The sequence below is a fragment of the Podarcis bocagei genome, assembly GCF_964188305.1.
Source record: "Podarcis bocagei genome assembly, chromosome: 6".
Lineage (NCBI taxonomy): Eukaryota > Metazoa > Chordata > Lepidosauria > Squamata > Lacertidae > Podarcis > Podarcis bocagei.
In genome coordinates this window covers 102,638,721-102,659,249 of record NC_138130.1, presented here as the reverse complement: position 1 = coordinate 102,659,249, position 20,529 = coordinate 102,638,721, and the positions used below count along the sequence as shown (strand labels likewise).

The 20,529-nt window shown below is 49.3% G+C and overlaps 1 protein-coding gene across 5 annotated transcripts in view; it reads left to right on the top strand.

Annotated features, from left to right (window-relative positions):
* The window catches only part of LOC308588713 (maestro heat-like repeat-containing protein family member 7), a 68,006-nt gene extending 49,793 nt beyond the window's left edge, over window positions 1-18,213 (top strand). For 4 of the 5 annotated variants that reach the window (XM_081197327.1, XM_081197328.1, XM_081197326.1 and 1 more), the window contains 7 exons: window positions 563-727; window positions 2,223-2,378; window positions 3,691-3,813; window positions 7,248-7,347; window positions 9,242-9,307; window positions 10,501-11,051; window positions 18,151-18,213. In XM_081197327.1, the coding sequence (XP_081053453.1) occupies window positions 563-727; window positions 2,223-2,378; window positions 3,691-3,813; window positions 7,248-7,347; window positions 9,242-9,307; window positions 10,501-10,775 (885 nt within the window). In that variant the 3' untranslated portion in view covers window positions 10,776-11,051; window positions 18,151-18,213. Of the gene's footprint in view, window positions 1-562; window positions 728-2,167; window positions 2,379-3,690; window positions 3,814-7,247; window positions 7,348-9,241; window positions 9,308-10,500; window positions 11,052-18,150 lie in introns of those variants that run through there. The other variant, XM_081197330.1, reaches the window with a different exon arrangement.
* The last annotated feature ends 2,316 nt before the right edge of the window (window positions 18,214-20,529 follow it).

Sequence of the window (20,529 nt, the reverse complement as noted above, 5' to 3'; positions counted from 1 at the left end):
CAAAACAGCAGCACAGAGAGAGCTCCGTCTTCCCTTCCAGAGATCATACAACAATAGAGGGCGGGGTGAGGGGCAGCGCAGGAGTCAGTTTTAGCAACAATAAGGAAAGGGAGCCAGAGATCGACCGCGATCTACCAAAACCTCATAGGGATCTACCAATAGATCGTAATCAACCTGTTGGACATCCCTGCCTTATGGGAATGAGCCTATGCGCTGCTAGCTGAGAGCCAGCAGACAGCAAAAGGAATCAAGATGGAATAAAGCGAAGAAGAAGGGAAGATGGCTGCATGAACAGCCCTTTTATGGGGTCTGCCAGGGTCATGTCCATCTACCTGGTCACACGCCTGGGGGGAGGGAGAGGATGCTCCAGACCAGGTGTGACAGGAAGTCCTCCTGGCTGGAGCAACATTCCCCTGTGTGTCCACTCTGGGCAAACAGGAAGTGTTGTACTTGTCTGCTACAGTGATGACGCACCCCACATTATCTAGAGACCCAAGAGTCAGCTTTCTGTCCAGAAGAAGCTAGGGGAAGGGAGTGATGTTCATCTGCTTCCTGTTTGCAGGTGGAGGAGGTCAAGACCCTCATGCCAACGCTCTTGGGCAGCTTGGAAGAGGCAGACGGCGTGGTTGTCGCTGAGGGCATCACGGCCATCCAGAACCTTTTGAAGTTCATGCAGAGGAGCGACATTGTCAGCTTGGCTGAGAAGCTGCTTCCTTTGTTCAGCAATGTAAGAAATTGGGGGAGGTTTCCTTCCAGTCTGGGGTGCGCCTCCCACCGCCCCGTGACCCCAGAACTCTCCATGCTCCCATCGTTCCCCCCACTTCTGTTTTCAGGGCTCCCTGCACCCCCTTCTCCCTCCAGTCCCTGGTGGCTTGGCTATGTCTCCTTCATTAGCCCTGAAAATGGAGAGGCTGGGTCAGTGTGAGACCCGTAAGGTGCGGGAATGTTGTGGGTAACAGGAGAGGATATATTGATTAATATTATCCTTCCTAACTCGCGCTAGCAAGTAGCAGAGTGCATTCCCCTATTACACAGCCAGAAGCTGGTTGCAGGCTCGTGTGAGTCTCTTAAAACAATAAGCAGTTCAATCTGGCTTGCCCAGATTGGGATATGTTCCTGGTAATATCCCTCCTAAAAGAATAAAGAAACAACAGTCTTATTCATAAGTAACAAAAAGAAGTTTACTCACGATCAGGCAAAGCACAGTGTGATCCCTGAAGGCAGGCTTTAGGCTTAAAGTTACAAATACGTACAAATGGGTTTACCCCATATGAGAGATAACCCAGGGACTGCTAGCTGAGAGAGCCAGCAGTGTGGTTCAGGTGAAGCAGGAAGCAGGCAGGACAAAAAAGAAGGGAAGATGGCTACATGACTTGGCCTTTTACCAGGTCTGGAAAGGTCGCACCCACCTACCAGCCACATGCAAAGGAAGGATGCTCCAGCCAGGAGGAACAGGAAGCTCGACTGGCTGGACCAACATCTTCTGCATGTCCACTCTAGCAAACAAGGAATGTTGTACTTGACTGCCCCAGTGGATTACATCCCACGTAAAGCCAGGCTGGGGAATGGGTTGAGGGCAAGGGTGGGAAGAGGGCAGAGCTAAACTCCTCCCCTGCTCAAAGATCTGGGCAGTGGGGGTCAAATAATGAGGTTCAGATGGTTGGTCAGTGAGGGTGAAATGTAGGAATTAAGGGCTGGAGACATGGTCAGTGTTATGTACTGAGCTGAATCCTAGAACAATAGGATCCAGAATGCAGCAGTCTGGTTGGTCTGCAGAAGCAGCCAATTAGGCTCCTGGATGAAGTGAATCAGCAACCGAATTGGCCTGCAGATGCAGCCAATCAGGCTCCTGGAGGAAGTCAAACCACAACCTGATTGGCCTGCAGGAGCAGCCAATCAGGCTTCTGGAGGAAGTGAATCCACAACCTGTTTGGCCTGCAGAATTAGCCAATCATGTGGGTCCCATTGTGTAAATAATGTGTATATATAGCTAGACGTTTTGGGGAAAGTTTCATTCATTGCCACTAAGAGCTGAATAAAGAGCATGACATTCACACTCGACTCTGAGTATATTTCAGTCAGCGAGGGCTAGGGGCAGCCAGAGTGGCAGGTTTCTCCCTTCTCGAGGCTGGTGGGACTTCCCCGTTTGATCTACCTGTGCTTTCAGCCAAGCTCTGAACATTTAAGCCCCACCCACATGAAACAGCCTCTGTTGCCCACAGGCAGAGGCCAGGACCCGCAATTCCGCCATTGCCCTGTTCGCTGAGCTGCCCAACGTGGTCAAGAAGAAGGAGAAGTACCTCATCCAAGAGCAGGTGACCCAGAGTCTGCTCCCGCTGCTCCTCCACCTGCAAGACGAGGAGCCCGAGGTGGTGAAGGTGAGTCAGGAACAGAGGATGCAGTTGCCTTACCCTGAGTCAGGACCTTGGGTCATAGCTGTCAACCGTCCCTTATTTGGCGGGAAACTCCCTTATCCCAGTGCCGTGTCCCGCTGCTGTCCCTTATTGATGATGTCCCTTAAATTTCCCGGGTTTCAAAGGAAGCAGCTCCTCTCCCTCCCTCCCTCCCTGCCGGCCAGGGAGGAGGGAGGCTCCAACTGTGTTGCTTGGCTGCCCGGCCAGCCCCCCTCCAGCCTCCTCTCACCAGCCTCGGCCCCCGGGAGCCCCTCCCTGCCGGGACAGAGGAGCCTTGAGAGGAGAGCGAGGGCAACTATAGAGAAAGCAGTTCAGAGAGAGGAGGTGGAAGCGGAGGTGCGGGCAGGTGTTCCAAGGACTAGCCATAGAGGGGGAAAGCGGAGGAAGGACCGCAAGCGCTTCTCCCATAGATTTGTAGTGGTAGACTAGCATAGATGGTCTGATCTGCGAGGTTTACTTTGGGGGCTATTCCCCCCTCTCTTCCTCCCGCCCCGCCTGATGGAACTGAGAGTTGCAGATGGCGCACGAGAGAAAAGATACAGAACTGCAGCAGCATCTTCGTAGCTTGGACTTGGTTTTGCACAAAAAGTGGTTGCTGCTTGTAGTTATTTAATTGCAGTGTTTCATCGGCTGGTGTCTTGAGCAGCAACCTCTGGAAACGAAGGGCTAAAAACTGGCGCTCCTCTCCCAAATTATCTGGTCCCTTTTAACTTCTAACTTTAGCTGGTTGACTAAAATCCCTTATTTTGGCTGCTGATCCCTTATTGTCGAGGCTGCTGGTCCCTTATTTTCAAATCTGTAAGTTGACAGCTATGGCTTGGGTCCATCTAGCTCAGTAATGTCTGCACTGACTGGCAGTGTATAAATAATTAAAAAATTATTATTTAATTTAATTTAATTTAATTTAATTTAATTTATTATTATTATTATTATTATTATTATTATTATTATTATTATTATTATTATTTATTTATTTATTTATTACATATGGAAGGATGCAGGGAGTGCTTTTCGACTTCTCCTCCTGGATCTTAACGTTACATATGATTTCTATGCTCTCCCACCCCCAAACGATTTTTTTAAAATGTGTGTTCAATTTCCCCCCGGTCACAATTTACAAATTTTAATACAAACTTAGAATAAAATGAGGAAGACAACTTAGAGATCAGGATGGTTGTGAGCAGAGGCAGAGGTTGCCAGCTTGGCGGTTGCTGTTGCCATTGACCTGCCCTCTCCCTGACTGACCCTTGACGCCCCTTTTGACTCCTCACGGCAGGGTTGCCAGGATGCCCTCGCCAGGTGCTTCTGCTTCCTGGGCTGGTCCCTCCCGAAGAAGATTAACAGCAAGAAGGCTTGGCACGACCACCCTCAGATCGCAGAGACCCTCTGCCGGCAAATCGTAAGTCACCAGCCTTTGTCTAGCAACGGCTTGGCAGGGTATGCTCCAAATTTCCCCCTGTAGGGCCAGGTGGGAGACAAGTTAAAAAATGGCAAGTACCCCCATTTCAGTTTGGGATTCCATCTCTGCAAATCCCCTTGAGTCTTTCTGGATCCCACAATTTTTGGTATTCAGTTTCTAGGATTCCGAGTTTGGAATCAAATATCTTTGGAGCCGCCTTTTCAAATATTTCGACTGCACGTTCCAGATTTTGTAAAGACTCTTTTGAGTTCACTGAGTCCAGTTTATGCCTCTAAATACCAGTTGCTGGGAATCTCATGGAGGCAAAGGGGTCTTGTGTTCAAATCCTGCTTGCAGGTTTCCCCTTGAGGCTGTCAGTTTGCATTTCCTAGTGCAGAAAGTATTGAACTGATGTGTAGAGACCTTTCCTATTCTACTTAATTCAAGAGGGTTCTGGAACATAGCTGTCAAAGTTTCCCTTTTTTTAAGGGAAATTCCTTTATTCTGAATAGGATTCCACGCAAGAAAAGGGAAAAGTTGACAGCTATGTTCTGGGAGCTTCTCTGGGTGAAAGAAACAGGCCAGAGGTTCATGATTCTAGATTCAGGTAGGTAGCCGTGTTGGTCTGACACAGTCGAAATAAAAAGAAAAATGTCCAGTTGCACCTTAGAGACCAACTAAGTTTGTTGTGGGTATATATAAGGTTTCGTGTGCATGCAATCTGATTTTGTGGTATCTGAAGAAATGTGCATGCACACGAACGCTTACACTGTACCCAGAACAAACTTAGTTGGTCTCTAAGGTGCTACTGGACATTTTACTATTATTATTTCAAGGTTCATGATATTTGGGTAATACCTTCCGAGAAGCTGAGTACAACTGGCTTAAACTGGTTCTGTCATCTCTTTCTGTCAAGGTCATGCTGACTATAATAGTAAGGCCAGAAGCAGCCTAGGTTTCACATTCTCTGATCTCTTTTCCTTCTGGTGTGATGTTCTGTATATAGTGTTAAGGTTTAGACTTATAAAAAGTTATTGTAAGTTTAAGTTAAGTCTGCTGCAACTGGATTTCTTATGGACAGTGCCAATCCTGAACGTTTTGGATTTGTGACCATTATGCTCATCTGCCTTCAGTAGCAGTAAATCTCTGCCGGATGAAATACAGTTGCCTCTGGTCTGTTTTTTGGAGAATCCTGCAACGTGTTTAAGGTTTTACCATGCTAACTATACGTTGGAGTCCTATGTGGTGGGATTGTCTGTTAGTTAATGAATTTTGGAAACAGATTGGTATAGAAATATTGTGAACTGTGGGTAGGAAGGTGAGAATATCTAAATTAATGGTATTTATTAGTCTGAGTAGCACCGAGTTAAAAACAAAAGAGGAATGTAAATGGGTAAAATTGATGGTAACTGCAGCCAGACAGGTTATAGCGAATAATTGGAAAAATGCAGAAGAGCTAGGGATGAACCAATGGAGGAAAAAACTGAATAATATTATAATTTTAGAATATCTAACTGTGAAGATACACAGATTGAAAGGGTTTAAGGCCAGTGAGAAAGAGGAGGATTGGTTTGAGAAGATAGTGAATTATTTGGGTAGGTTTGAACAATTTGCAGCAATTAAAATGTTAAAAGTTACCGTATTTTTCACTCTATAAGACGTACCAGACCACAAGACGCACCTAGTTTTTGGAGGAGGAAAACAAGAAAAAAAAATTCTGAATCTCAGAAGCCAGAACAGCAAGAGGGATCGCTGCGCAGTGAAAGCAGCAATCCCTCTTGCTGTTCTGGCTTCTGGGATAGCTGCGCAGCCTGCATTCGCTCCATAAGACTCACACACATTTCCCCTTACTTTTTAGGAGGGAAAAAGTGAGTCTTATAGAGCAAAAAATACAGTAAATAAAACTTGTGGATGGAAGAGTGTCAACATACCGTATTTTTCGCCCTATAAGACGCACCGGCCCATAGGACGCACCTAGTTTTCAGGGGGGGAAATCAAGGGAAAAAATATGATTTCCCCCCCGCAGCTCTGGGAGCAGCGGACAGGCTGCACGCAGCCTGTGCGCTACTCCAAGACCTTCTCCCTGCTTTTGCGGGAGGTGGAGGAATTCCCCCACCTCCCGCAAAAGCCCACAGGAGCCCCACTTGACTCCTGCGGGCTTTTCGACCAGGAGGGAGAAGGGACTGATGCGGCCAGTCAGTCCCTTCTCCCTCCTCGGGGAAAGGCCCCCAAGAGCAGCGCGCTCTTTAAAGGGTACGCGGCTCCTGCAGGCTTTTCTAGGAGGTGGGGGAATTCCCCCACCTCCTAGAAAAGCTGGGGACCCCCTTTAAAGAGCGCACGGCTTTTGCGGGCTTTTGCGGGAGGTGGGGGAATTCCCCCATCTCCCGCAAAAGCCCAAAGGAGGGAGAAGGGACTGATGTGGCCAGTCAGTCCCTTCTCCCTCCTTGGGGAAAAGCCCCCAAGAGCGGCGCGCTCTTTAAAGGGTACGCGGCTCCTGCAGGCTTTTCTAGGAGGTGGGGGAATTCCCCCCCTCGTAGAAAAGCCAGCAGAAGCCGCGGAGCCCCTTTAAAGAGCGCGCGGCTTTTACCTGCTTTTGCGGGAGGTGGGGGAATTCCCCCATCTCCCGCAAAAGCCCAAAGGAGGGTTGGAGAGTAGCGGGAAGGCGTCGCGCACCTTCCTGCTGCCCCCCATCCTCTGGGGCTGGCGATGGGGGAAGCGCTGCTTTCCCCACCGCCAGCCTCAAACCCGGGTTGGAGAGCAGCGGCAAGGCGTCGCGCGCCTTCCTGCTGCCCCCCATCCTCTGGGGCTGGCGATGGGGGAAGTGCTGCTTTCCCCACCGCCAGCCTCAAACCCGGGTTGGAGAGCAGCGGCAAGGCGTCGCGCGCCTTCCCGCTGCCCCCCATCCTCTGGGGCTGGCGATGGGGGAAGCGCTGCTTTCCTCCACCGCCAGCCTCAAACAGCAGACTCTCCTGGCTTCAGCGGAAGCAACGCGAAGCCTCCGGAGCGCAGGCTTCGGAGGCTTCGTGTTGCTATCGCTGAAGCCAAGGAGTCTGCATTCGCCCCATAAGACGCACCCACATTTCCCCTTCATTTTTGGAGGGGGGAAAGTGCGTCTTATAGGGCGAAAAATACGGTATATGAAATTGTATATATGGTTGATTTGAATATGTTATTATTGATTATGTATACCCAATGTATCAGCTGCCTGGAGGGTTTCACTGATTGTGTTTGGTTGTTGATAAAAAATAAAAAATTAAATAATAATAATAAAAAAACTATACATTGGAGTTCTGCTCTGGATCAATAGGAGTAGAATTCCATGACACAGGCATCGTGTCAGCCACTATTGAGGACAGACGGCTGGTCTAGATGGGCCATTGGCCTCATCCATCAGATTCTACTTATGTTCTTAACGTTCCTCTTTGCTTTGCTAGTCCTGGAAGGTCAAGACCATCCCTGTCATCTTGCTCCAATGTCTGGACCACCTTCAGTGCCCTCAGGTCTCGATCCGGAGAGCAGCTGCCATCTTTCTTGGTGAGCAAAATAGTGCCCCTATTCCTTTATCACCCTGTGATTCATCGCACTAGTTGGAGGCGGTTGGAGGATGGATGGCGCTAACGGATTGAGGTTGAATCCTGACAAGACAGAAGTACTGTTTTCGGGGGACAGGGGTGGACTGGAGTGGGGGATTCCCTGGTCCTGAATGGGGTAACTGTGCCCCCAAAGGAGCAGGTGTGCAGCCTGGGAGTCATTTTGGACTCACCGCTGTCCATGGAGGCGCAGGTTAATTCTGTGTCCAGGGCAGCTATCTACCAGCTCCATCTGGTACGCAGGATGAGGCCCTCCCTGCCCGCAGAGTGTCCCGCCAGAGTGGTGCATGCTCTAGTTATTTCCCACTTGGGCTACTGCAATGTGCTCTATGTGGAGCTACCTTTGAAGGTGACCCGGAAATTACAACTAATCCTGAATGTGGCAGGTAGACCGGTGACTGGGGGCAGCTGCTGAGACCACATAACACTGGTCCTGAAAGACCTGCATTGGCTCCCAGTACGTTTCCAAGCACAATTCAAAGTGTTGCTGCTGATTTTGAAAGCCCTAAATGACCTCAGTCCAGTATACCTGAAGGAGCATCTCCACCCCCATCGTTCAGCCCGGACACTGAGGTCCAGCTCCGGGGGCCTTCTGGCAGTTCCCTCACTGCGAGAAGCCAAGTTACAGGGAACCAGGCAGAGGGCCTTCTTGGTAGTGGCACCCGCCCTGTGGAACGCCCTCCCACCAGATGTCAAAGAGAAAAACAACTACCTGACTTTTAGAAGACATCTGAATGCAGCCCTGTTTAGGGAAGCTTTTAATGTTTGATGCATTACTGTATTTTAATATTTTGTTGGAAGCCGCCCAGAGTAGCTGGGGAAACCCAGCCAGATGGGTGGGCTATAAATATTATATTATATTACAGTGGTGCCCCGCAAGACGAATGCCTCACAAGACGGAAAACCCACTAGACAAAAGGGTTTTCCGTTTTGGAGGTGCTTCGCAAAACGAATTTCCTATGGGCTTGCTTCGCAAGACGAAAATGTCTTGCGAGTTCCTGCGGGGTTTTTTTCCTCCCCCCCCCTTTTCCCCAAGCCGCTAAGCCACTTAGCAGCTGATCCTAAGCCGCTAAGCCGCTTAACAGCTGATCCGCTAAGCCGCTTATCAGCTGATCCGCTAAGCCGCTTAACCGCTTATCAGCTGATCTGCTAGGCCCGCTAAGACGCTAATAGCGCTAATCTGCTAAGCCGCTAATAGGGTTGCTTCGCAAGACGAAAAAACCGCAAGACGAAGAGACTCGCGGAACGGATTCTTTTCGTCTTGCGAGGCACCACTGTATTATATTATTTTATTATTATATTATATTATATTATATTATATTATATTATATTATATTATATTATATTTTGTTCTCCTTTTTCCTCTTACCTGATGCTATATACCTGCCGGAACAAAATAAACCATTTAAAATTACAGTAAAAGGGAAAGTTACAGATAGGTAGCCGTGTTGGTCTGCCATAGTCAAAATAAAAAAATTCCTTCCAGTATCACCTTAAAGACCAACTAAGTTAGTTCTTGGTATGAGCTTTCGTGTGCATGCACACTTCTTCAAATACACTTCTTCATGTATCTGAAGAAGTGTGCATGCACACGAAAGCTCATACCAAGAACTAACTTAGTTGGTCTTTAAGGTGCTACTGGAAGGAATTTTTTTATTAGTAAAAGGGAAAACAAGAGTGAATTGTTTGAGGTCACACAATGAGTCTAGGCAGGCCTTGGGCTGCCTCTCCTCTCTGTCCCTGGGGTCTTTCTCGTCCTGATGGAAAGGGGGCGGGATGTCGATGCTCACGGGAAAGGTGTGACTTCCTGAGAGGCTCACGGACTTCCTGTCTTTCAGGTTGCATTGCCCAGTGTGCAGAGCCAGTTGCGATCACTCAGGAAAAAAAGGACTTGATATTCCTCTGTAAGTAACAACACCGCGGGACTCAAGCCCCTTTGCATGACGACGACATGAACTCCTAGCTCCAGGGAGACTTACAAATTAAAGACCGTCTCACGCTAGTAAAGGGAGAAGGTTCTATGCCGTACGTTTTGATTTGATATCATTTTCGAATAAGGAGGCGTATGGTCCCTCCAGCTTACACTGAAGTGCAAAAATACAATCCATAAGTTGCCACGCACCCATTCTCTTTTAGAAGAAGAAGAAGAGTTTGGATTTGATATCCCGCCTTTCACTCCCCTTCAGGAGTCTCAAAGCGGCTAACATTTTCCTTTCCCTTCCTCCCCCACAACAAACACTCTGTGAGGTGAGTGGGGCTGAGAGACTTCAAAGAAGTGTGACTGGCCCAAGGTCACCCAGCAGCTGCATGCGGAGGAGCGGAGACGCGAACCCGGTTACCCAGATTACGTGACTACCGCTCTTAACCACTACACCACACTGGCTTTTTATTTGATCTTATTGTATCACATTTTATTCTCGCCATGTCTGCGTTCATATGGTGTATGCATGATGAGAAGGGAGTTAAGATTAACATAAATTCTAAAGCAGATTTAAACCAGTGTTAGGGTTAGGGTTAACAGTAGGGGTTAAGGTTAGGGGTTAGGGTTAGAGGGTTAGGGTTATTGTCAGAGTTAGGCTTAGGGTTAGGTTTGTGTCAAGGTTAGGATTAGGGTTGGGGTTAACAGTAGGGGTTAGGGTTGGATTAGAGGGTTAGAGTTATGGTTGGGGTTAGGCTTAGGTTTATGTCAGGGTTAGGGTTGGGTTAGGGTTAGGGTTAACGGTAGGGGTTAAGGTTAGGGGTTAGGGTTAGAGGGTTGGGGTTAGAGTTATGGTTGAGATTGGGTTAGGGTTAGTTTGTGTCAGGGTTAGGGTTAGAGTTATGGTTAGGGTTGGGGTTAGGTTAGAGTTAGGGTTGGGGTTAGGTTTAAGTTTCGGTTTGTGTCAGGGTTCGGGTAAAGGCCTGGGTTTTGGGTTCGCATCCTCAAATCTTATAAAAATGAAGCAAAACCAGAGGAGAGACAAAAAAGCAAGCAAAACCAATGGCAATTTAAGTCAGGCAGCCATGGGCTTTATCTCCCTGGGTTCATTCCATTTCTGCTTTTGTCCAAAGTGTGTCCTCCTCTCTCACGGGCCTGCCTTTCTCTCCCTTGCTCCAGCGCTCTCCAAACTGCGGCAGGATCCTGACCCCTCTGTCCGCCTGACGGCCTTGCAAGCCACCCGGATGGTGCAGGAAGCCTGTGGCGTCTCGGCTGTCGTCTCGCCCCGATTTTCTGGCTCGGAGGGGGAAGACAGCCTCTCCTCTGACCGGGGCCACTGGGACATGCCGGATCCTGCCCTGACTCACCGGTGGAACCCAGCTTCCCCCACCTCCCACCGGTTGGTGCCCAGTGCTGCCAGGAAGAGAGGATTTGGGCCGACCCGGCAGGCCTGAACCCACCCACCAACACATCCCTGCGCTCCCTTGGGAGGCGCTCGACGTAAGCTCAGGAGATCTGCACACAATTCCCAGTCGAAAAGGCACTGGAGCCACAGATGATGGGAGAGGACCAGAAAGGAAGGAGCGGGAGAAAGGAGGCGGCGGGAGGATGCTCAGTGTGCCTGGATTCGGCCAGCGTCCGCAGCAGGACAGGAACAGGGAACGTTCTGTGGGGAGAACCATCAAGACTTCCTCTTGCATTCCTCCAAAGAACCAGGATGGCCTTGCATGGTGAGTGCCCATTAAGGGGAGGAAAGAGTGAAATGGAGCCATTTATTGAGCCCATTCATTTTCATAAACGACACTGGCTCCCAGTACGTTTCCAAGCACAATTCAAAGTGTTGGTGCTGACCTTTAAAGCCCTAAACGGCCTCGGCCCAGTGTACCTGAAGGAGCGTCTCCACCCCCATCGTTCAGCCCGGACACTGAGGTCCAGCGCAGAGGGCCTTCCGGCGGTTCCCTCCCTGCAAGAAGTGAGGTTACAGGGAACCAGGCAGAGGGCCTTCTCGGTAGTGGTACCCACCCTGTGGAATGCCCTCCCACCAGATGTCAAGTAAATAAACAACTACCTGACTTTTAGAAGACATCTGAAGGCAGCCCTGTTTATGGAAGCTTTAATGTTTAATAGGTTATAGTATTTTAATATTTTGTTGGAAGCCGCCCAGTGTGGCTGGAGAAACCCAGCCAGATGGGCAGGGGTATAAAAATATTATTATTATTATTATTATTATTATTATTATTATTATTATTATTATTATTTTATTATTATTATTATTATTATTATTATTATTTTATTATCATCATCATCCGCCCTGAGATCTACAGGTATAGGGTGATATACAAATTTAATAAACAGATAAAAGGTTATGATAATGAGAGTACCACCCACTTTGAGAACCATTGCCCTAAACCAACCTTCTCCAAACTGGGAATAATACCGTCTAACATTTCTCAGTTGAAAATAGGGACATCCTATTCCAGGCACGTCCAACAGGTAGATCGCTGGACGCCTGTGGTAGATCACCCCCAAAGAAGCTCAACAACTTTGGCTCCCCTAAAAAAACTCAACATTTTTGCCCTGCACCCCTCAAAACAGGGCTTTTCTTCCTTAAAAAAAGCCCCATAAAGGAGGTAGATCTCTGCCAGTTTTTAACTCTGTGAGTAGATCGCAGTCTCTTGGGAGACTATTCTAATTATTATTATTATTATTATTATTATTATTATTATTATTATTATTGTCATACCTCGGGTTACAGATGCTTCAGGTTGCACGTTTTCGGGGTCCACACCGTGCCGAACCCGGAAGTACCGGAACGGGTTACTTCCAGGTTTCGCCGCTTGTGCATGCACAGAAATGCTAAACCGTGCTTTGCACATGCTCATGCACGGAAGTGCCAAAATGCGACCCACACGTGCCAGACATGGGGCTGTGGGTTGTGAACGTGCCTCCCGCACAGATCATGTTCACAACCCAAGCATCTACTGTCTTATTATTATTATTCCCCACTCATCTGGGTGGCTTCCCACCTGTATAAAAACATGATGAAACATTAAACTTTTTTTAAAAAAATAAAATTCCCTTGGCAGGGCTGCCTTCAGATGTCTTCTAAAGGCTGTCTAGTTACTTATCTCCTGGTCTCAGAAGTCACATAACACCAAACCCTCCAACATTCCTCCAATGGGAATAGGGACATCCTAAGGGAAAGTGGGACATTCCGGGATCAAATCATAAACCTGGAATACAACTCCCATCATCCTCGCAACATTGGCCAATGAGGGCGCCATATTGGCCACCTCTGAGATAGACATTTGGTCCGGCCCACCTGGGCTCTTTTTACACTGTGTCATTCCTCCTTGAGGACTAGGAGCTTAGGCCCCAAACCCGAGAAGCCTGTTTCCATGCTCCACGCTTACAAGAACACAGTGCCCTCGGCCGTAATGGCCAGGACTGATGGGAGTTGTAGTCCAAAACACCTGGAAGTCGGAGAGTTAAGGAAGCCTGTTCTCCGCTAGAATATTCACTAGTTTTTTTAAAAAAAAATGCAGAGCTGCCCTCTTGTGGCAAATGTGGAAATCAGCCCTACCTGGGAGATGCCGGGGATTGAATCTGACACCTTCTGCACGCGAAGCAGAGGAACCTTTGCCCCTCCAGATCTTGCTGAACTACAACTCCCATCATCCCTGAAAACTGCCCATGGGTTGTTTGGAATTGCAGTTCAGTGCCACCTGGAAGGTTGCAAGTTTCTCCATCCCCCCTTCAGATATTTGAAGGTGGCTCTCCTATCTTCTCTCAGTCTCCTCTTTCTCAGGCTAAACACACCCAGCTCCTTCAACCATTCCTCATCAGGCTTGGTTTCCAGACCCTTGATCATCTTGGCTGCCCTCCTCTGCCCACCTTCCAGCTTGTCAACATCCTTCTCTGCTCCGCATCCTCCTTTGCTCTGGTCAGACCTCACCTGGAGTACTGTGTCCAGTTCTGGGCACCACAGTTCAAGAAGGACACTGACAAACTGGAACGTGTCCAGAGGAGGGCAACCAAAATGGTCAAAGGCCTGGAAACGATGCCTTATGAGGAACGGCTAAGGGAGCTGGGCATGTTTAGCCTGGAGAAGAGGAGGTTAAGGGGTGATATGATAGCCATGTTCAAATATATAAAAGGATGTCACATAGAGGAGGGAGAAAGGTTGTTTCCTGCTGCTCCAGAGAAGCGGACACGGAGCAATGGATCCAAACTACAAGAAAGAAGATTTTTTTTTTTTTTTTTTGTTTGTATTGTTTTATTGGTTTTGTTTGTTTGTTTAAGGTGTTATTTTGTTTTTAGGGGGAGGGTTCAGGGCTGCCGGGGAGTGGGCCCCAGCCCACAAAATGGCTGGGGCATGTTCCACAGGGGGGGATGCACTGGGACAACCGATCTCAGTGATCACGGGTAGGAGGAGGAGTTACGCTAAGACCAGACCATGTCATTACAGAGGAGGCAGGTTTAGTCGTTGTCTGAGGACTATCCCTGCCTCCGGGTCTGGTCCTGTCCGGATGGATACTAGAATCAGCAAGGGATACCCACGTGACCTGAAGGTGCTGCTGTGCAATGCCAGGTCAATGATTCGTAAGACCACTGCCATCCATGACTTGATCATGGATGGAGGATTTGACCTGGCATGTGTAACAGAGACTTGGTTGGATGAAGCAGATGGGCCTGTCCTTGCCGCTGCTTGTCCACCAGGTTTCTCTTACGCACAGCAACCCAGGTCACGTGGGCGGGGAGGGGGGGTTGCAGTGATTTTTAGGAAGTCATTAGTTTGCACCGGGCGTCCTATTGGGAAGACCCAGTTTTCTGAGTGCATGTTCTGGAAGTTGGGCAATAGGGGCAGTACAGGATTCCTTTTGGTGTACCGACCTCCCCGCTGCACCAAGGATTCCCTGCCCGAGCTGCTTCAGGTCGTGGCGGATGTTCTCCTGGAGACACCCAGCCTGGTCGTCCTAGGGGATTTTAACATCCATGCCGACACGACCTTACAAGGGGCCGCTCGGGACTTCGTGGAAAGCATGGCCTCCATGGGGCTGTCCCTGAATAAGTCTGGCCCAACCCATAGCCGTGGACATGCCTTGGACCTGGTGTTTACCTCTATGGATGTTGGTGATCTGACACTAAGTAAAAGCGAAATGAAAGAAGTGCCATGGTCAGATCACTTCCTGGTGCAACTGGACTTCTCTGCGACCCATCCCCTCTGCAGGGAGGTGGGACCAATTCGGATGGTCCGCCCCCGCCACTTAATGGATCCAAATGGTTTCCAGAGAGTGGTAGGGGATGCTTTATCCCATGTTGATGGCCTTTCAGCCGATTCCCTGGTGGCCCGCTGGAATGTGGAGTTAACCAGGGCTATTGACTGTTTGGCTCCGAAGCGCCCTCTCCGATTGCATGGAGCCCGGACAGCCCCGTGGTTTTCCACGGATCTGAGGGCAATGAAACAATCGTTGAGACGGCTAGAGCGCCGGTGGCGGATAACTCATTCCGAATCTGACCGGACACAGGTTAGAGCTCAACGTCGAGCCTACCAAGTGGCGATAGCGACGGCGAAGAAGAATTTCTTCACCGCCTCTATTGCATCTGCAGAAAACAGCAGCAGGAGACTTTTTCAGGTGGTTCACAATTTAGCGGAACCACCTGCAACATCGGGGCCCAGTACGGGCCACATGTTCTCCTGCAATGATTTTGCAAAGTTTTTTGCAGATAAAATCGCCCAGATTCGGGAAGAAGTAGACTCCACCGTGGGAGCAGGGCCGGGGCGGGAGAGTGCTAGAGTTCTGTCTAGTCAAGTTGAGTGGGATCAATTTCAACCTGTTACCTCCGAGGATGTGGACAGGCTGCTTGGACGAGTGAAACCAACCACCTGTCTCCTGGATCCTTGCCCATCCTGGCTTATAAAAGCTAGCCGGGAAGGACTGGGCGATGGGCTTCGTGGGGTGGTGAATGCTTCCCTCCGTGAGGGAGCCTTCCCAGACCCGCTGAAAGAGGCGGTTATTAAACCGCTTCTTAAAAAACCATCTTTAGATGCGGCCACGATGGCCAACTATCGCCCAGTCTCAAATCTTCCATTCCTGGGCAAGGTGATTGAGCGAGTGGTTGCTGAACAACTCCAGGCACGCCTGGAAGAAGCGGACCATTTGGATCCCTTCCAGTCGGGATTCAGGCCTCATCATGGGACTGAAACTGCCTTGGTCGCACTGGTTGATGATCTCCGGCGGGCTAGGGACAAAGGTGAGAGCTGTTTCCTAGTTCTGCTGGATCTCTCAGCGGCGTTTGATACCATCGACCATAGCATCCTTCTGGACCGTCTTGAGGGGCTGGGAGCTGGGGGCACTGTTATACAGTGGTTCCGCTCCTTCCTCCTGGGCCGTGTTCAGAAAGTGGTGGTGGGGGATGAGTGTTCAGACCCTTGGGCCCTCACTTGTGGGGTGCCTCAGGGTTCTGTCCTCTCCCCCATGCTTTTTAACATCTATATGAAGCCGCTGGGAGAGATCATCAGGAGGTTTGGGCTGGGTGTTCATCAGTATGTGGATGACACCCAGCTCTACCTCTCTTTTAAATCAGAACCAGTGAAGGCGGTGAAGGTCCTGTGTGAGTGTCTGGAGGCGGTTGGAGGATGGATGGCGGCTAACAGATTGAGGTTGAATCCTGACAAGACAGAAGTACTGTTTTTGGGGGACAGGAGGCGGGCAGGTGTGGAGGATTCCCTGGTCCTGAATGGGGTAACTGTGCCCCTGAAGGACCAGGTGCGCAGCCTGGGAGTCATTTTGGACTCACAGCTGTCCATGGAGGCACAGGTCAAATCTGTGTCCAGGGCAGCTGTTTACCAACTCCATCTGGTACGTAGGCTGAGACCCTATCTGCCTGCGGACTGTCTGGCCAGAGTGGTGCATGCTCTGGTTATCTCCCGCTTGGACTACTGCAATGCGCTCTACGTGGGGCTACCTTTGAAGGTGACGCGGAAACTACAACTAATCCAGAATGCGGCAGCTAGACTGGTGACTGGGAGCGGCCGCCGAGACCATATAACACCGGTCTTGAAAGACCTGCATTGGCTCCCAGTACGTTTCCGAGCACAATTCAAAGTGTTGGTGCTGACCTTTAAAGCCCTAAATGGCCTCGGTCCAGTATACCTGAAGGAGCGTCTCCACCCCCATCAGTCTGCCCGGACGCTGAGGTCCAGCGCCGAGGGCCTTCTGGCGGTTCCCTCACTGCGAGAAGCAAAGCTACAGGGAACCAGGCAGAGGGCCTTCTCGGTAGTGGCGCCCTCCCTGTGGAACGCCCTTCCAGCAGATGTCAAAGCGATAAACAACTACCTGACATTCAGGAGACATCTTAAGGCAGCCCTGTTCAGGGAAGTTTTTAACGTGTGATATTTTATTGTATTTTGGGTTTTTATGGAAGCCGCCCAGAGTGGCTGGGGAGGCCCAGCCAGATGGGCGGGGTATAAATAATAAATTATTATTATTATTATTATTAGGAAGAACTTCCTGACAGTAAGAGCTGTTTGACAGTGGAATTTGCTGCCAAGGAGTGTGGTGGAGTCTCCTACTTTGGAGGTCTTTAAGCAGAGGCTTGACAACCATATGTCAGGAGTGCTCTGATGGTGTTTCCTGCTTGGCAGGGGGTTGGACTCGATGGCCCTTGTGGTCTCTTCCAACTCTATGATTCTAGGATTCTATGATTCTTAAATTGTGGTGCCCAGAACTGACACAGTATTCCAGGCAGGGGCATCTTACCCATAGTTCTGGAGGGTGCCAGGGAAAAGGCAGAGCCTGGACGCAGCCCCTCCCAGCACCAGTTCGCTGCCCTCGCCCGCCTCTGCCATGCCACCCACGCCACACCCAGAGCCTCCGTCTGCCATGGCCACTGCGGCACAAAGTGGCCAGCTGAGCTGGGAGGTCCTGCCCGCCTCCTCCAGCCCTGCGGGCAGCGCCATCCTCCCTTAAAAAAGGTCGTCAACTCTGGGAAATGCGGGGGGGGGGGCCTTTGCACCACAGCGCCAGATATGCTTAAGATGGCAGAATAGAGCTGGTGGCGCTGTGGTCTAAACCACAGAGCCTAGGACTTGCCGATCAGAAGGTCGGCGGTTCGAATCCCCGTGATGGGGTGAGCTCCTGTTGCTCGGTCCCAGCTCCTGCCAACCTAGCAGTTCAAAAGCAAGTAGATAAATAGGTACCACTCCGGCGGGAAGGTAAACAGTGTTTCCGTGCGCTGCTCCGGTTTCGCCTGAAGCGGCTTAGTCCTGCTGGCCACATTACCTGGTAAAACTCTCTGCGGACAAATGCTGGCTCCCTCGTCCTGTAAAGCGAGATGAGCGCTGCAACCCCAGAGTCGTCTGCGACTGGACCTAATGGTCAGGGGTCCCTTTACCTTTATGACTTCCCTTGATCTGGACACTTGACTTCTGTTGATGCAGCTTAGATTAGCTTTGTTTGTTGCTACATCTCACAGTCAAGCCAGTTGTCCACCTTCCCTGTACAGTGGTACCTCGGGTTAAGAACTTAATTTGTTCCAGAGGTCCGTTCTTAACCTGAAACTGTTCTTAACCTGAAGCACCACTTTAGCTAATGGGGCCTCCCTCTGCTGCAAAGCCGCCAGAGCACGATTTCTGTTCTTATCCTGAAGCAAAGTTCTTAACCCGAGGTACTATTTCTGGAAGAGCGGAGTCTGTAACCTGAAGCGTCTGTAACCCGAGGTACCACTGTATTCAGGCTCCCAAGACCTTCTGCTTCCTCCCCCCCCCCGCACAGATCAACAACCACAAGAGGGCGTTCTGTCCTTTCTCTCTCCCTCTTTCACCAGGAGCTTTCTGGCTGCAGGAGGACACAGCCAGCGGTGGCTGCAGGAGAAGCCTCAGTCGAAGGATGCAGATGAGAAACCCAAAATGTGGTGGATGCAAGCCGGCGGTTCTTGCTTGCTGAGGAACCCTTACCGTAAGGGCCTTCACGCTGCTTGCAAAATGCAACTTCCTGCATCAAGATAGAATTTGCAAGCAATATATAGCAATGTTCTCATGTATATATATATATTTTTATGCACGTATGCCTTGAGGACTTTAAGCCAGTAAATTTGTGTTTTCCGATTTATTTTTAAAAGTCGGTTTGTGTTTCACAAAAGTGATATAGATTTCTCTCTGTGTGTGTACCTAACTGACTCTCGGGACCTGTTTGTTGAAGTCTGTGTCTGCCTCCAGATTTGCCACTATCTTGCAGAATATTATTATTATTATTAATAATAATTAATTCAAGTGCATGCCAGAGATGTAGGCTTGTGCACTGAAAGTGGATTAAAGCGCTCTATTGTCCTAGTGCAAGAACTCCTTTTTTTAATTTAAAAAATGAATAGATTTTATCCGGTTGAGGAAGTACACTAGGGAAAAGTGTGATATTAATGGGGAAACGTAAACGAACAAATTGGGGTGAATTGTAGGATGGATTATCATCCATTAGGGTCATCTAATCAGAGCCCCTTGCAATCACATGTGTTACGTGTGATTTCTCTAAAAGTTTTGGTGTCCTCGTGGGCTTAGGAGTTCTTGCTAACCTTGCCCTTGGAAGGGCCATATTCAAATTCCAAAGCTGCGTAGGTTTTCTTTTTAAAAATCCATAGGATCAAGTTGAATAGGGCAGCATTATATATATGGGTGGGGGGGTGCCTGCTATCACATTGGAGACATCCCTGAGCCTACAGGAAGCAGGGACAAACTAATCTGGTCAGCCTTTATCCAAACTGGTAGCTTCTAGGCCATGGGTAGGCAAACTAAGGCCCGGGGGCCAGATCCGGCCCAATCGCCTTCTAAATCCAGCCCGAGGACGGTCCGGGAATCAGCGGGAATCAGTGTGTTTTTACATGAGTAGAATGTGTCCTTTTATTTAAAATGCATCACTGGGTTATTTGTGGGGCATAGGAATTCATTCATTTCCTCCCCCCCCCAAAAAAAAAATATAGTCCAGCCTACCACATGGTCTGAGTGTTATGTACTGAAGTTCTCATCCTGGGCCTGCAGGGGGATACTGTAGATAGTTTTCACTCAGGTCCACATATGCAAATAAGGGATTGAAAGTGACGTTCAGTCTTTGGATAGTTACAGAAAGTTGTTACAGTTACGTTGTACTGGAACTCTATATAAGCAGGCTGGCTGAACCCTTCAGTTCAGTTCTGTCCTGGCCTGTGAATAAACAAGAGCTGTTTGGAGAATCGCTGTCGTCTGATATGTTCACCCACAACTTAACACTGAGGGACGGTGGACCGGCCCACGGCTGAAAAAGTTTGCTGACCCCTGTTCTAGGCATTTGGGACTAAAACTCCCAGCAGTGCCAGCTTCAACAGAAATCTCCCATTCTGAATAGGGACTTGCGCCAAATCCAGACCTGGCACCGCAGCCAACGCTAGGCAGGAAACGATCCTTGTTAATGTATACACCCAATATTTAGTTTTAAGTCTCTATCCTAACTTTTTTTAGAAAACGGGACGAACCAGAGGCTGCCATCCATGTTTAAATCTCAGCACAATATAGAAAAGAAAAGCAAATCCCCGCTAAGCATGCATGCGGTTTAAGAGCGGATTTCGCAAGCTCACTCAGTAAACACATTTCACCATGTGGCGGAGGGTGGGGAGGAGAAAGGACAACTGACTTCTCAGGCTGGGAAGAATGAATCCTTTATCCTATTGTGGGATTATATTGCCCCATAAAAATGATCTCTTTCTAGCGCTGCAGGAAGTGTTTGAAGATGTTATGAAACCACCAAGGAAGGGGAGAATTTGGGGGCGGGCAGTCCAAGAAGAAAGACAGATTTACCTGCTTCAGGGCCGATGCCCAATATCCTGTTGGCATAGAAGTTTTTTCTTATCAAGTCCGCTTTCAAAGGAAACAAAAGAAGAATTCATGGGGCTTGCCTTGACTGCCACTGGGGTGAATTTGCCTTGGCTGGTTCCCAGAACAGATAAATCAGGTACCCTAAGCGAATTCACTAGATGTTTTGGATCCCTTCCAGTCGGGATTCAGGCCTCACCATGGGACTGAAACTGCCTTGGTCGCACTGGTTGATGATCTCCGGCGGGCTAGGGACAAAGGTGAGAGCTGTTTCCTAGTTCTGCTGGATCTCTCAGCGGCGTTTGATACCATCAACCATAACATCCTTCTGGACCGTCTTGAGGGGCTGGGAGCTGGGGGCACTGTCA